Below are 16,396 nucleotides of genomic sequence, written 5' to 3'. Positions count from 1 at the left end.
AGCTTCTCTACCTGTGCTTTCACAAGATCGATGTAACTGTCAATATCCGTCTTACCACGCCCGTCCAATCGAAAGCTCTTGTAAGCTCCATTCATCGCCTCGTTGTGTTCAACAGGCTCAGTTGCCTCTTGTTCAACTTCACCCCTCAGGGTCCTTCTAACTCCATCGTAAAGAGCTAGGATGCGATTTTTCGCTGATGAGTAGATGCTTTGCACGGGCTTTCTAATGCTCTCTGGTACATAGTCCACAAGCCAATCAGGCTACTCCCTTAGCTTACTCTTCACTACTGGACGAGTCTTTGCCATCTCTTGGCGTTCAAAAACATTTATGCCGTCAAATGTGGGGACCCGAGGCTCAATCTTACTCTTAATAGGACGGGTTTTTGCCATCTCTTGGCGCTCAAATATATTCAAAGCATCTGGTGTAAATGCTTCGGGAACAGGTCCTGGACGAGCCACGGGTATTGGTGGAGGTGGTGGAGTCTCCAATAAAGCAATAAGGTCTACCTTTTTAAGTCTTGAGTACGCACGTAAGCCTCGCTGTTTAGCAATAGCTTTCAATTCAACAACGGTTTGATTATTCATCTTTATTATATACTTTTTGAGCTCAATCGGCGTTCTAGCGCAGTCATAGTTTGAGTATGGGAAATACCCCTGATATTCGAGCATGCGCAATAAGATTGAAGCTGCGTTGTTGTTGATGTCGTTAGAACCGGGGAATTCCCTCGGTAATGCGTATGACTCATGTGAGTGATGATATCGTGTCCGTCGGAATTGTCGGTTTTCGTGGGCTGGGTCACGTGTTAGTGCGCATGTCTTGGAATTTGTCGGATTTCTCGGAATTTCCGGGAGGGGTGATTTCCGGAAGGGGTGATTTCCGGGAGGGGTGATTTCCGGGAATTCGGGATTTGGGGGGTTTGAGGAATTTCCCATTTGCAATGATGTCGTGTGCGTGCATGTGCGCTTGCGCTTGAACGCACCATATATATCTCCCTATAACTTCCTAAATTTTAAATTAATCGACGATATTAACATACCAAAGACCACAAGAACTGGGCCGTATTATTCCGTAATGTTAGATGAAGCCCAAAAACGTAATAAATTTTTTTTTTTACAATGCAAAGTATTTTTTCTTTAATAGTAATATTATATGAGTGTTTTGTGAGGTAAGCTATACGCCTAAATTCCATTTGTTGAATTTCTTCTGATGATCAATTTTTTGAGATTGGGCTTTCGTGGTCTTAGCAAGCGCATTACGAATTTTTTTATCGCTGGAAAGTTTTGGCGATCGAAAAAAGTTGAAACAGTTGAAAGCTTGTGTATGACAAGCTACCTGGTTTCCTAGGTCAATTGGTTCAAGAGTTTCCTGATTTTTTAAATTTATTTACAAAAGAATCATTGAGAATAGGCATTATGTTTAGTCCAAAACGCGCCGCAGAGCATTTTTATCAGTGTGTATTCGGCTCAGCCTCTTGTTTGTTACACTTTTTTGCTTATGTGTACGTTAACGTAATTCCAAATTGTCCTCTTTCACAAGTACACTCCTTACCACCATTTCCCTACTACAAGTACTTCTGTGGCCCTTTATTGCAACCCTCCGACAAAAAAAATTGGCAAAACAAACTTTCAGACACAGCTGGTGCATTACACTAATATTAAGAGTATTACAACAAACAAAAAGTAATAAATATATATATTTTATACTACTGTCTTGAACTTTTTTCCGGTGGCCCTGTGTGTCATTTGTCGCCACGCATTATGGTATCTGGGATAATCGAGTAGACAACATGCTATTTTGTACGGAAGCCCATTAGTGCCATTGCTCTTGCCTATTCATAATTTTAAAAAACTGAAAAGCAAATTAAATTTTTTCGTTGGCTAGCCATATTTTCAAAAAAGTGAATAGACGGGAATCTTTTTGGCATATGAGAAAAGTGAGACCCGATGCCATATGTGATACCCGAGACCCGAGACCCCGACACCGATACCCGAGACCCGAGACCCAATACCCTGATACCGATACCCGAGACCCGATACCCTGATTTTTTTTTTATTATTTTTTTTAATTTTTTATTTGAATATGAACGGTAATAAAAACACATTTTAATATGTATATATTTCTTCATTATACGGAAATATTTGTTGCACGTAATATGCGAATATGTTGCTGGCTCAACAATGGTTTTATATCACCAGGAACTACAATGAAACTAGCATCAAAAAAATTATTTTGTCTGATCAAACATGAATAATTAAAGTGATAATAGACGTTTTTAAATTCATTAGAGAATGTTTGTTTTTTCGTTGTAGGGTCGAAATAACTCCTTTTAATTTTCGAAACCACGATTAAATTTTCTATATTGTCTGATGGAATATTTGACTGAAATTTTCCTCCACAACCATGGCAAGTTGATACATTTTGGTGGGTGTAGTTGAGTAGGAAAGACATAACCATTATCTGTTGGTACAGGTGGTGCTGGTTTATTAACTGTTGCTGAAGGTGGAATAGGTTGCGTTGATGGTGTTCTTGTTTGTGCAGAAGCTTGTGGATTGATTAAATTTGTGATTGGAACCTTTTTAACGTTAGCTGGCCCTTTTCTTCTCTGAGTTGCCTTCGTTTTCTTTTTGCCCGCGTTTTTCTCTTTGGAAAAGTCAACAAGCTTCTGACATTAGTTGTCTTTTTTTCGCATTGCTTTAAAAAAGGTTCGACCACATTCAACTTGAATGCTATGCAGACAGTATGCGCACATATTCCGAAACCTTTAAACCGATAGCAAATTTCACAGCAAGTTAAAATGTTTTTTTTCTTGTTTATTCCAACTGTGAATGGTTGTTTTTCGTTTTTAGCATTTTTAACATAATATGTATCACCAAATCCTTTGATGACATCTTCATTGTTACCAGCTAACAATCTGGCATCTTTCATTATTTCTTCAACTATCGACTCTGGAATCCAATTCAACGTTTTCACAATCTCGACGTCTTTTCCATCTGAATTTTGAGTTTGAGAAGTAATTAATTAATTTTCTTTTTCTGAATTATATCAGATTTTCTTGGTGTATCTTGTTTTTCAGCATCGGGCAAGAATGTATTGAACTTATCGATTTCAGCTTTCTTTTGGGTCGGGATCATGTTGTAAAATTTGCTCTCAATTATAAAGAACTGCTGGTATCCCTTTGCCAGTTTCCAATCCCCTATGGAGACACAGGAAAAATAATTAAACTTTAGTCCCAGACGAAAATGTTTGGCGAATTTTCGTCGAATATAGAAAAAAACACAAGTTAAGAGTTCTTTGAATCAGAGTAAGCATATAATTTCATCTTAGTATTACGATTGCAATAAAGTTTTTAGAAATAAAATATCAAATAGCCCACCTTTCCCAATTAAAGCAAGTTTGACTTTCTCTTCTTGCTTCTTTACCTCATCTTGCATCAATTTCACTGTTTGTTTCAACGTTAGTTTTCCACTTTCTTTGCTCCGTTTTATCATTGAGTTGATTGACTCATTCGCATTTTGTGTATATGGTTCTGGTGGATTACCAAGGCCACACTTGATTCTAACACTCGACAGCATTTTTTCTTTCATTGAATTTTTTTTGAAATTTTCAAAATATTCTATGAATTTTGGCCCATTTGGTTTAACTTTCCATTTTTCTGATATCTTTTCATACATTTCTTCAAACTCCTCTTCTGTTTCACAGTCCACTAAACCCTTTATTTTTGTTTCACCACTGATCTTGCCAAATATATCCCACAAAACTTCGTTTTCTTTCATACCAAGTTTTTTTGCTTGTTTGACTATATTGTCTTTGACATGTATGGAGCATAACAGATGATCGGCTTTTTGGAAGGTTATTGTAAATGCTCGATGGATGTTTGTTTCTTCATCGGTTCCAAACGATTTCAAATTGACAGCATTAGGCTTAAATCTGACAATATTACTCGGAAGTGTGTAATATGAATCAAAGGTTTTGTGAGAATGTATAATGGTAGGTCCAATCATAACTGGATGTTCTTCAGTGTTACTTTTTACAAGTAACAGATGCTTGTAAGTGGTGATTGTTACGTTATAATCACAAATATTGAAAGTAGCATCCACACCTAAAATACTTGGCGGTTCACTGTTAATGCAAAAACGCTCAAAACTTGTCTGTATTAAACTAAGAATTATACACGGAAATAAATGATGCTCACCCAATGTCAAAATATCATAGTGTTCGCCAACTTTCAACACGTCTACTTCGTTATACGATGTTGTTCTGTTGGGCACAATATTGTTGAGATCGTACAACGCGTATTCTTTTTCTTGTTGTAAAAATATTTTTATAGTTAAATGCATGCTATAGCTAATAGCGTGTAAGATTAAATCAACTATACTCTGATTAAATTCCTCATCTTTACGTATTCATCAAATTCTTCGATAATATCAGTGTCATCAGCAGTAAACACTCCGTAATAATCAAAATTGCTTAAGAGTTCATATCTTGTCATTTCAATGAGACCATCCAACGAAGGTATCGCGCTAAATTCTTTTTGCTTCATAGCACCCAACACTGCATATAGTGCACAAAAACCATCTCCTTTTACTTTCTGAATTCTCGCTTCCATCAACTTCACTTTTTTCAAAATGTAACTGTTAGAAGAAAAATTGGGTGAGATTACATAGCCTCTGTTACTCGAAAAACAATTTATATTTAAAAAAGAACATACCTTGATTCCATTGTAGTTGTCATTGAATGTAAAATATAATAAAAACGCGTTTTAAAATTACTATTACTTCACTAAACACACGAACTTCACTCTTTGCTTTTTCCTTTCCCATTCAATCCATCGAACAGACACTTTCACATGCTTAATCTGGACTTCCTCATTAATTATTCATTCGATCGAACGTACGTCTTGCTTCGAATAAACTTAACATATCATCTCTGATATGTTAGGTTGAAAAAACAAGAAAATAATGAGAAAAAAGTAGATTTTTATTGAAATAAAACATCGCCGAAAAAAATTATTAAAAAAAAAAAATCAAGGTATCGGGTCTCGGGTATCGGTGTCAGGGTATTCGGTCTCGGGTCTTGGGTATCGGTATCAGGGTATCGGGTCTCGGGTATCACATAGGGTATTGGTTGAAAGAGGTTTTCTTAAAACCGTTATTGGACATTTAGGTTTGTGGTGGTGATAGTGTTCTGCCCGGATAATGAACATTGGCCTGATTAAGTACGGCAGCTTGCCCCGGTTGAGCACAGGGCAGAAAATACATAATCAGGGCAACATAATCAGGACAGGCCGGCTTATTACTCAAAAAATTTTATTTGGCACTTATAAAAGGAACATAATCAGGGCAGTTTATATACGACAGTGTAATATTATTTCTCACTTATTATAGAACGAACATAATCGGGGCAGGCCGACTTATGTATGACAGTCAAATATTATTCGACAATTATAGGACTTAAATAAAACAAATATAATTGGGGCTGACTGCTTTTATATCATTCGTGGCAAATACTAAAATTTGGGATTCGCAAGTTTAATAACTTTTTACCAAAATTAATTCCCGCAAAAAGAATAATTTAGGTTCCGTGAAATTTAGTTGCTTCAAAGTATATTATGTTGAAATGTATTTACTACAAGGGTAGTTTATACAAAGAATTACGTCGACACTTTTTTGTTTCGCCATGTCTAGTTTTTAGGGGTGTTCTATTTTCCAGAGATAGTTTAATTTACAAAAGCTTGAAAAAAATGCCAATCACAGCCTGTCTCCCAGCTATTTATATCAGCGTTCATAATCCGGTCACCACGACATAACAGTGCAAAAAAAACATAATCGGACCGTGCGTACATAATCCGGCTGTCCCGGTTGTAAACAGGTCGTTTTCGCAATCTGGGCAGAACAATAGTATGCATTTGCTGAATTCACAAGACTTCGAAGAAATGGATGTTGGACTGGCTGATTCTTGACTTTTAATGCAAAATTTTTATATGAATTAAAAAAGGATCAGTTAAAGTATTGTATCATCAATTCGGCAGGGAAGTAGTAAACGCTGCGTTGAAAGTAAATGTAAAAGTAGTACCATATCCATTGAGTTCAGTTGGCAAAACTTTGAAAAAAGGGATACAAAAACAAATACAGCACAGTAAGAATTGGTCAGGGAGGTGGACTAAGAAGAAACAAATTTACTCGTGACACATTGTTATGACGGGTATTAGAGCATTTAAGGTCAGTCTTCTTTCCTAACGGTGAAAGGCAAAGAGCATGGGAGCATATCATTGATGAGAGTTACCTTAATTGGAACCTTGAATGAAAATATTGAGGATCTTTCCATATCGTTACAGACATATATTGACAAAAATTCATTGAAAACGATAAAACTCTACTTTCAAACTAAATCACTTTCACTTGCTTTAATGGAAGGGATTCACAGTGATAGCTCTGGAGATGATTTAGAGATAAATAACAAAGTAAGAAGAAAAGAATCAACAAGTTTGGTAGGATATGATGTGGAAAATATTTCTTCTGACGAACAGCAAAAGAATGGAAACAGTGATGCAAAAGAAAGAAAGCAAATAATAATAGAACAAGACAGAGAATATGCTCTCTTGGTGGCTGAAAATTTTAAAAAAGAAAATCAAAAAGCCTCAGCTTTGAAATCTTTAGAAAGGAGACAACTTGTAATAGACCAAGATGAAAAATTTGCTCAATCTTTGGCTAAAGATAAGGAAAAAGAAAAGCTAAAGAGTAACAAAGAGAATGAAGTAGCTTTAGGCCAAGGGAATAAACTGAGGCTAGAAGGTCAGAGGAGCCAACCTTGCAGGAAGATTGGATACTTTTGACTGTTAACCATATTGAAAGAGGAAGAGTACAAAGATTATTTCTATCTTGTTCAAAATTTCAGCAGGTGTACATATGGATTGGCTCAATAACCGAGAGTGGCAGAAATTTTGTCTTATCTTTCAGTCCTACAACATATATTAAACCAGAAGAACTTGTAACTGTTGCTGACAACAAAGTGGTTAGCATGACATGGGAAATTCATGCAGTTTTTAAATTAGATGACGACACAGTTGCACACAGTAGCAAAATTTGTTGTCCAGTGTGTGGAAAACAACAAAGCTTAAAGGAAATTGAGGCACACAGGCATACTTATATTGATCTAATAGATGAAAACATAATAAAAACCACCATGGACGAGGCTGAAAATGAAGAAAAAACTTTATACGAAGAAACATATTGTCCTGCAACATCCAATGTGTTGATGGATCCTTGTGAGATTGAAGTAAGATTGAAAGAGGCCAGTGTGTGGAAAACAACAAAGCTTAAAGGAAATTGAGGCACACAGGCATACTTATATTGATCTAATAGATGAAAACATAATAAAAACCACCATGGACGAGGCTGAAAATGAAGAAAAAACTTTATACGAAGAAACATATTGTCCTGCAACATCCAATGTGTTGATGGATCCTTGTGAGATTGAAGTAAGATTGAAAGAGGCTTTAGTCAACCTAAATGTAAACACAAATGGAATTTCTTTAAAAGTACGACGTAATCATATGTTTGCTGAATTTTGTAAAAGATTTAGCCGTCCATGGATTAGAGAACATTTAGGTTCAATGATTGTTGTTACTTTCTATGGGGAGTCAGGTGTAGATCAGGGGGGTTTGAGAAGAGAATTTTTTTCTGGTAGGTCTTGCTTTTATAGTTCATTTTTTGAGTTTTAGAAATTATTTAGATAAACTGATTAAAATATTTTAAATGCGATGGAAGAGGGAAAGCAACAACTGTTTGTAGAGAGTGATGATGGTTACATTCCTTGTATCAACTGTTACGGAGATATAGCCAATGAAACATTAAAATTGTATGGCGAATTAATGGCATCTTCAATTGCAATGACTGGTCCTGCTCCAAACTACTTCGCAAAATGGGTTTACAAATATTTCATACATGGAACTAAAAGCATATTTGATAGTGGACTTAAAATGACGAAGGATAATAAAATTGGAGAAGTTTATTACAAGGTATATTATAGTGAAGATAAGTTATTATCTGTCATTGTAGAAAAAGAAGATGAAAAAGAGAGGATATTTTTTTATTTAACTTTTTTTTATAGCAAGAGTTTACATTGCCATAGCTATATCTGTAATGTATTCATTTTAACGGTTTACTTGTAGTTGGAGAAAATAACTGATGAAAAGGCTTTACAAGCAATGCTTTCTTTTGATGATGGAATGGATGTATTATGTGAAATCGGCTATAAGGGAATACCTCAAAGAGCAAAAATGCAAGATAGAGATGCCATATTAAAGGTAAGTCAACAACTGCACCAAATACCTTCTTTCTGGAAATTGGGTTTTTCAAACTGCTTTGATAAATGCACTGAATTTATTTCATGAAATAAGGCAGAAGAGTTCAACCTAAGGGACTTATATGTATGTGTTTCATTCAGATATTACATGGTAGGGTTAAAATGTTAATGTATTTTTAAGGTCGATTATGCTGAAAGAAAAATTGCAACCCGTGATGCTTGTTCTTGATCAGTTTACTGAAGGTTTAAGACTCTATGGAATTCTCCACACTGTGCGATCCCAGCCTGACTTATTTGAGTATGTTTTTTGTACTAACAAGAGACTGGAGTGGACATACGAAAAATTCGAAAAATTTGCAGTACCAGTATACAGTGAACACGGTTCATCCAAAAAAGTGTTAGAAATTGACACGTTTCAATGCTTCATGGAATTTATGGAATTGCTATTCTACGAGGATAATTTTTTCGATTGTTTGATTACTAAAAACAATAAACAATATCAGTCTCCCGTACGAATATAAAAAAATAAACAGTGTTATATTTAGTTATTTTGTTTCTACAGGTTGAAGTGATGGTTTACAACTGTGCGATATTCTAAAGTTTCTTTGTGGCGTGAAGTCCATTCCTCCCCTCGGGTTGCCTTCCAAGTTGATATCTTATTCAAGCATTGGTGCGCAGGGAAGTCGACGCATTGTAGATGCAAGCCGTCCGTATCAACGTGTTCGTTATCGTTAACACTGCCAGTACATTACAATATTGTTGATAGCGTTCATTGATGCTGTAAAAATGACTTACGGATTTGACTTATAGAGATGACATTCTTGCGATTTATTGTCCACGAATTTGTGTAAAGCGTTATAGTTATGTTGCTTTAGTTGAATATTTTATTTCACTCCGAAACAACCAGTAGTTTCTATTTATGTTGATGAGAGAAAGATGTTATGTTTCTCTTTATATTTAAACGCGTCTATGGACAAAACCTGTTGAACTAAAAAAGATAGAAATTCTATATAAATATATTTTTTGTGTGCTATATATTATCAATGGCTTCTATAAGTTTTACAAAAAGTTTTTTAGCTTCATCGGCGTTATTCGGAAATGTTAGGCTTTTGTTAATCATCAATTGAAGTGCAACTTTCTCGAATTCTGTATTACACCCCAGAGGATTCTTTTCAGTCGTATATGGCTTCGCTAGTGTAAGATATGCTTGGTTGATATTGATTTTATAATAGGAACTACCTACAAAGAAATTTAAAATTTGTTTTATAAAAAGTTTTTCAATACACGATTTCGAGAGAAATTGATTGTCATTACCGTAGGTTTCAGGAACTGCATATATTATATCGGGTCGTCCACTAGGGCATTCTTGATTCGGGTAGGGACGTATCCGGTGAGTGTTGTGCACTTCTATCATATCGTCAAGCTCTTTTTGAATTAATCCATGGAAACAAAATTTTAAGCATTCCCTTAAAAACATGTTATACCATTTAAATTATTGAACTTTTCGTAAAAAGAACTTTTTTTAATCCCTTCAAAACAACATACTTGTGAATTATGTCGATGTTGTCCAAGATCCCATCTATCTCCATGTCCTAAATATAAGTTAAGATTTTTTGTCATTTCCGTCTTTATTCCTTTAATAAGCATCAGAATGTGAGTAGTTTGACGGACCTTGAAATAATTTATCCACCAGATTGTGTTTTGGCGCTTTAACTGGGACCAGAATGCTTCGATTCTCTAGTCATTTTATTACAAAATAGGTAGAAGGTAAGCTTAATCAATAGTCCTCTTACCTGATTAGTGGTTGACTTTCCAAATCGGAAACTGTTTTCGTTTTGACGGAAGAATACTTGGATTGCTGCAATATTTAAATTTTCAGTTCCGTGATCTGATCTAATCAACCTCGATGTTCCTCAAACAAACAGAAAAAACATCAACAAAAAGATTGGGATCGGAAAACCGTTCATAATTAATACCTCCAATCGTTTTCACATAATTTAAGAAATAGTGCGCGACAGCTTTTGGGCAATTGTTCGTAGACGAGGTCTCCAGCCATAACAATTTTCGCGAATACCTGGTATAAACGGACAGAAATTAATCGATAATTTCCCAGGTTTTTGACGTTTCATTTTTCTCTAATTTTGCTTACCCGTCTATGCAGCCATGAATGCAAAAACCGTACGGTTTTAACTTGTCGTACCCATGTATGTATGTATGTATTCTTTATTTTAAGTTGGTTACAATGAGTAGACTAGACTAATAAAAACCAACTAACCTAGTCACCAGGCGATCCAGCTTTTGCTTTCTTGTAAAGAAAGGCGAGAGAACCTGTGAACGAGGTTATATTAAATATTTATTTACAATTTTATTTTAATTTATAAACAAATTAAACAACTACAATGGATAATTCCTTGTGACACAAGTTGCTTTTTAAATTCTTCGACCGTTTGGCATAATTTTACATTTTGCGGCAATTTATTCCATAGCCAACAACCTCTATATAAAACAGAGTTTGTACCAAAATAGGTCGATTTGGCAGGAGGGGGAGCTAACGTTCGTCCCGTTCTAAGTTCATAGTTTAAGGGTTTCGAGTCAAGATTAAAGTATGACCACATGAACTCGGGGTTCAGGTGCATTATTGACTTAAAAATTTCAATCGCTACTGTTCGTAAATGTAGCTGGTGGATAGATATTTCATTAAATGTGGCAAGTAAATCACCATATGATAAGTCAATGTTGTAAACGACTTTTAGTGTCCTACGATGAATTCTCTCATTTTTTTTATAAGACGTTTTTCTACAAAACATCCAGATTATCGGAGCATAACTGAATTGACTTTTGATGAATGCAGAGGCTAAGACTTTAGCCTTATTCAGTGTTAAATATTGTCTTAATCTACGGAGAGCATGGAGTTTATAGTTAGCCGTAGAGTATATATTTTGAATATGGTCATTAAATAGTAACTTATTGTCAATAGTAATTCCTAACAACACCACACTATTTGTCTCTTTGATGGAAATTTGATCTATCTGTAATGTTATCGGCTGCCTCACTTTTTTGCTTAAAATCATAAATTGAAATTTTTCAGGATTTGCTTTAAGTGAGTTAATTTTAAACCACTCCAGTAAATTTTTTGTATCGTGAAGCAGGAGGTTAATTACAACGGATAAAATTACATCGCAAGAATAAAGTGAGTTGTCATCAGCGAAGTTACATATATCAGTTTTTTCGACGAAAAAAAAAGGTCGTTAATGTAGATTAAAAAGAGCAGGGGACCATATATAGACCCTTGTGGTACTCCGCGAAGTATCTGAAACCAATCACTCAAAGAAGCACAGATTTTTACTCTCTGTTTGCGAGAGGATAAATAATCAAGTATAAGTTGAAGGCTACTTTTACTTAGACCATAAGCTTCAAGTTTAGCTATGATTAAGTCATGGGGTAAGCAGTCGTAAGCTTTAGACAATTCCATTAGTATTGTCCCCACAAAGCCTCTATTATCTAATTCACGTTGCCAAGCTTGTAATAATTTAAAGAGAGCGTGTTTAATAACTTCTTTGACTTCGTTTAGTGTTACTGGATTAAATGCAAATTCATGATTTATGGAAAAATTACTTTTTATAGCTACTATACTGGGATGGTTTGCATATTTTCTGGTGATGTTACCTATCTCATCTGAAGGTTGGCTTATTGAACTATGGGCCATTTGTAAAGGTCCAATGAGTTCACAATACTTCCAAAAAAGGAATTAAAAATAACGGCAATGTCTTTACTTTCCATTATAATTTTATCTTTTTCAATTAGTATAATATTAGCATCACCCTGTGCATGCTTTTTAGAAAAATATGGTTTACATGTTTGCCAGAAAGGCTTTGTGTTTTTACGAATATCAAGTTTACTAAAGTATTTTAATTTAGCAAGTTTGTTAAGTTTTACCACATAGTTACGTTGTTTGTTAAAGCTTATAATGTCCGACGTGTTTTTTGTTTTATTGACACGATTTTTCAATTGAGACCGTTTCATAATGGCCTGACGTAACGCCTTGTTCATGTGTGGCTTTTGATTACCACGTATTATTTTAGTTTTTTTAGGAGCATGTTTATCAAGCACAGTGACATAGTTTGTTTGAAATGTTTCATATTTTTTATCTCTATTATTCATTGCATTTTTTAAGTCTATCTAAATCTAAATGCCACACTTGATTTGGACCCTAGTAAAAACGGTTCGAATCCCAGTATTCTCCACATACCAAAAATGGAAAATTTGGAGACGAATTCGAATTTTTACCTTGCAAACGTACTTTCCTCTTTGTAAACGCCTAGCCCTTCTCAAAGCGACACCACACGGATCAATCAAATGTTGCAATTGCCTTTTCTTCTCCCTTGGTAATGAAAAAATAATAATCAGTTTATCAGTATTAGTACGTGTGTTGTAGCATACTATTCACATGAAATATGTGAAGACTTTACCTGCTAGTTTGGATATTATACACTGCTTTCAATTTCTGATGGAGACTTCTGTAACCCAAAGCTGACCCACTTCCACCGATTTCAACCTTTAGGAAAAAATTAATGACGATCAATCTATCCAATGTGCAAAAGTACATTCAAAATAAAAGGTGGCCATACCTTGATAACATTATATAACAACTGATGTGGACAAGTCTTTTTCCGCCTAAATAATACGAGAATTGCAAGATCTCTTTTTAGTTGGCGCAAGCTAAGAGAAATAATTGAAATTAATGAACTACATAGTGTAGAAATTGGAATGGGGTAGAAGTTTAAAAGAAAAGTAATGCACCTAATTTTTATACTGTGAACTCCATATAACACAGATATTATTTCTTTGTAGCTGTACCTTTGTTGAACAGTTTCTCCACTATCACTCTCCCTACACAATAAAGAAATAAGGGGTAATTCAGCGACATACTACGTAAAATAAGTACCTAAATCAAATTTCTTGACTTACGTGTTTCTATTATCGTCGCCATTTTGAACTCTCGTTGGGAGCAGACATGCGCATGCGTACTGTTATTTCTGTTAAAAATTATGAATAGACGACGAATTCTTACTAGCTTATCCACTTTTTTGAAATTATGAATAGGCAACTAAATTTTGTTTCATGTCCATCCACCTTTTTGAAGTTATGAATAGGCAAGAGCAATGGCACTAATGGGCTTCCGTAATTTTGATATTTTAAAATTCTAACCAAGCTGGTCATTATTCTAATTTCGCTTTCGTATTAAGCGATTGACCTATTGTCATTCCAGCTTGATGTTTGATTAAGATATATAATCAATTAAAAACCATCCAGGTTCTTTTTCCACTTTTCATAAAGCGTGGTGACTACAAATCAGTTCAAAAACTTTTTTATTCTTCAACAAAAACTCGATACTTCGCAGTATGAAATATTTAAACGTCACGAAATTTACTACGTCTTCCTCCTTATTTGTGAGTCATTCACAGATAACCCCAGTGTGGACCAAGCTTAAACCTTTCAATAAAAACACAGCGCTGGCGATATGTTCTATTAACTGTCGTTAATACCTCTATACTACTCAGTGGTTTTATTTATCATTCAATAGTGGTTTGTTATTCTACTGGCTGTGGATTATAAACAGTTAAATTCTCAGAATTATTTATTGTTTTAAAAACTCATTTTGGTTTTAGCTTTAATTATTTATTTATCTTAAAAAAAAAAAGATCGTGTATTTTGAAAGTTCACAAACTCTAAGGTAGGTCCTTCTAAAAATTCCAAAGTTTGATTTGTTTCAACTGTTTTTTCTTACTTTCTCGAAGGTAATCTTTCAAATAGACAAAAACAGTAATTAATTATCATTAATTATCACTTTGACAATTAAATTTTAAGATGTAAAAAGCAAGCATAAAGATAGACAGGAGACCAAGCAAAATTTTTATTTTCGCAGAGCAATCGGAATAGTTCGGCAGGTGAAAAAAAAAACCCCGGGGCAAAAGCGACTTTCTTTTCGTGCTTTTAATTGGTTACTTCTATTGTTTTATACTCACGTGATCAACACCTACAATTAAACACAAAAGAGTACTTTTATAATTTTTTTTAGAATTATGAGTGATTATCGTGGGTATTACGATCACAGAGGAAACCGTCGTGAACGAACATACAGAAACAACTTTTCTGGAGGTTATCGAAGCAGACCAGATTTTGGAGTGTCTGAAGAAACCGAATCTCACAGCCGAAATAAATGCCCTTTATTTCGTCAGCTAAAGTCAGGTATTACTCGTTCTCCCTATGTAGATGTTAAGCTTCGTGACTGTGACGAGAATGGCTTTGCTGCGGCAGGTTTCCTTTTGTGGAAACGAACGGAAGATAACATTGAAGTTTTGATGGCCCGAGAGTTTCGTGATGGTCTTGATAATCTGAATTTTCTTGGTGGAAAAAGGAGACAACGACAAGAGTCTTCAATAGATGTTGCTTTAAAAAAGGTAGACATGGAAAGTGGAAGAAAACTACTTCGTTCAACACTAAACAAAATGAAACAGCCTCCATTAGTTCATTGGAGCGGAACTGCTTCTAAGTATGTGTTGTATCTCTTTGAAGTAACAACTTGGAATGATTGTGAGATTGATGTAATGTGTGCTGGTATTTACAATGAAGGCATAAAGAGGCTGGAGTGGATAAAATGGGAAGATTTGAAGTCCGAACGTTTTAAGAGAGATGAACTTCATGATTTTACAATACAAATGGTGGAAGACCTGAGCCATCCTTCATGCAATGTATTGGGTCGAATCAAAGAGTTGTTTGATACTGCAGAAGCTGCGAGTAAGAAATCAAGCGAGGTATGCGAGGAGAAAACAGTGTTTAGCTTTGATGTTGTGCAAGCGCTGATGTCCTCAGCAGAAACTGCTAGAGGTAATCATCAGAAAGTAGGAAAAACGCTCTGCTGGGGAGATATCTCTGACGCTGTAAATGCTCTCCATCGCAAAGATATCATGAAACTTCAGCGTAGATTCCATCCTGATCGCCTGAAGAACCAACTGCAACGCAATCCGACTGAAATTGAAGGAAAAGCTGCAACTAAAGCCATGCAGGTGTTAAATCAAATATTAGATGCAATCAAAGGAGAATCCAAGGCTCCATCTTGATCTTCTTCTTCGGGTGATGTTTTTAGTACCATCAATGAGTTAAACGCTCTTATACACCAGCTTGAAGGATCTGGGGATGAGGTTGATGTTGTTGCTGCTGTAAGCTCAAAGCTTGCAGAAATTCGTATGTGAATCATTACTGCAAAAAACACATATATGACCAGTATTTCTTATCTGATGTTTTAAATTTTTTATCACTTTTTTATTTCTTTACTTTTTTATTTGTTCATTTCTTAATTTGATCAGGGATGTCTAATAAGTATTTTCAAGTTGTAAGTTTTAATTCATTTTTACTGTGCTCCAATACCTAAGCCATAACATGGTGCTAACAGAAATTTTTCCCTTTCTGGGTGGTACTTAACCCCCTTCAGGGCCTGATCTATAGAGTATTTCAGACGATTTGATTCGAGATAGGTGATATTGTTTTGTATTTTGGTCAGAAATGGGTGCAATTATTCCTTATTTTCAAGTTCCACAATGTTAATGCATTCTAATAAAATGTATTTTTACTGTGGTGTAAATCTTTTTTTTTTTGGTAAATTATTATTACTCGACAAAATAATGTAGTTTTCTTTTATTATTTTTGTGTCGAATGTGATAAAGGAGAGTTCTGTTTTCTTACGGAGTTCTGCTTTTGTATGGAGTACTCCTTTTTTATGGGCTTCTACTGGGGTTCTAAATCAAAAAATGCAAAACATTCCAAATCAAGTAATAACAGATAATTCAGATAATTCTCGCCCGCGAAGTTTTTTTTAACTTTCTTTTCTTTTTTGTTTCGGACGAATAAGCCTATAATCTTGCACCTACAACGTAAAAAATAACTTAATACACGAAATGAAAATCTGAAAATCAGGAAATGTATAAAATTCGAAATTTTTGCTACATTCTTTTTCAACCTTAAAATTTTTTGGCCTAAATTCAAACATAAATCCGCTAAAATAAAAGCACAACAACACGAGAAGTATCCTTAA

The 16,396-nt window shown here is 34.9% G+C and overlaps 4 protein-coding genes across 8 annotated transcripts; 2 read left to right on the top strand and 2 right to left on the bottom strand.

The window, feature by feature from the left end:
- Window positions 1–3,002: 3,002 nt before the first annotated feature.
- LOC130635160 (uncharacterized) lies at window positions 3,003–4,420 on the bottom strand. Its single transcript, XM_057444676.1, has 2 exons — window positions 3,374–4,420; window positions 3,003–3,193 (listed from the first exon to the last, which is right to left on the bottom strand). The coding sequence occupies exons 1-2, from the start codon at window positions 4,335–4,337 to the stop codon at window positions 3,015–3,017; spliced, it is 1,143 nt and encodes a 380-aa protein (XP_057300659.1). The 5' UTR covers window positions 4,338–4,420; the 3' UTR covers window positions 3,003–3,014.
- Window positions 4,421–6,260: 1,840 nt separating this feature from the next.
- Window positions 6,261–9,385, top strand: LOC130635192 (uncharacterized). Of its 3 annotated transcripts, XR_008982148.1 has the most exons (4): window positions 6,261–8,017; window positions 8,171–8,305; window positions 8,486–8,602; window positions 8,867–9,385. XR_008982148.1 is itself a non-coding variant. In XM_057444678.1 (3 exons), the coding sequence occupies exons 1-3, from the start codon at window positions 7,760–7,762 to the stop codon at window positions 8,900–8,902; spliced, it is 429 nt and encodes a 142-aa protein (XP_057300661.1). In that variant the 5' UTR covers window positions 6,261–7,759; the 3' UTR covers window positions 8,903–9,385. The 3 variants fall into 3 exon arrangements, 1 of the variants encoding a protein (XP_057300661.1); XR_008982147.1 differs by having other exon boundaries at window positions 8,171–8,602; XM_057444678.1 differs by lacking the exon at window positions 8,486–8,602.
- On the bottom strand, window positions 9,298–13,817 carry LOC130635218 (uncharacterized). 3 transcript variants are annotated; one of them, XM_057444679.1, is made up of 10 exons: window positions 13,162–13,817; window positions 12,933–13,023; window positions 12,774–12,859; window positions 12,592–12,685; window positions 10,580–10,632; window positions 10,098–10,162; window positions 9,976–10,041; window positions 9,850–9,896; window positions 9,619–9,770; window positions 9,298–9,543 (listed from the first exon to the last, which is right to left on the bottom strand). In XM_057444679.1, the coding sequence occupies exons 8-10, from the start codon at window positions 9,891–9,893 to the stop codon at window positions 9,335–9,337; spliced, it is 405 nt and encodes a 134-aa protein (XP_057300662.1). In that variant the 5' UTR covers window positions 9,894–9,896; window positions 9,976–10,041; window positions 10,098–10,162; window positions 10,580–10,632; window positions 12,592–12,685; window positions 12,774–12,859; window positions 12,933–13,023; window positions 13,162–13,817; the 3' UTR covers window positions 9,298–9,334. The 3 variants fall into 3 exon arrangements, with proteins under 3 accessions (XP_057300662.1, XP_057300665.1, XP_057300663.1); XM_057444682.1 differs by having other exon boundaries at window positions 12,933–13,194; window positions 13,273–13,817; XM_057444680.1 differs by lacking the exon at window positions 9,976–10,041 and having other exon boundaries at window positions 9,300–9,543; window positions 13,162–13,194; window positions 13,273–13,817.
- Window positions 13,818–13,931: 114 nt separating this feature from the next.
- LOC130635176 (uncharacterized) lies at window positions 13,932–16,354 on the top strand. The gene is made up of 2 exons (XM_057444677.1): window positions 13,932–14,038; window positions 14,384–16,354. The coding sequence occupies exon 2, from the start codon at window positions 14,388–14,390 to the stop codon at window positions 15,423–15,425; it is 1,038 nt and encodes a 345-aa protein (XP_057300660.1). The 5' UTR covers window positions 13,932–14,038; window positions 14,384–14,387; the 3' UTR covers window positions 15,426–16,354.
- The last annotated feature ends 42 nt before the right edge of the window (window positions 16,355–16,396 follow it).

The sequence above is a fragment of the Hydractinia symbiolongicarpus genome, chromosome 1 (genome assembly GCF_029227915.1).
Source record: "Hydractinia symbiolongicarpus strain clone_291-10 chromosome 1, HSymV2.1, whole genome shotgun sequence".
NCBI lineage: Eukaryota > Metazoa > Cnidaria > Hydrozoa > Anthoathecata > Hydractiniidae > Hydractinia > Hydractinia symbiolongicarpus.
The sequence above is the reverse complement of the archived record's forward strand: the minus strand, read 5'-3'. Positions and strand labels throughout refer to the sequence as shown.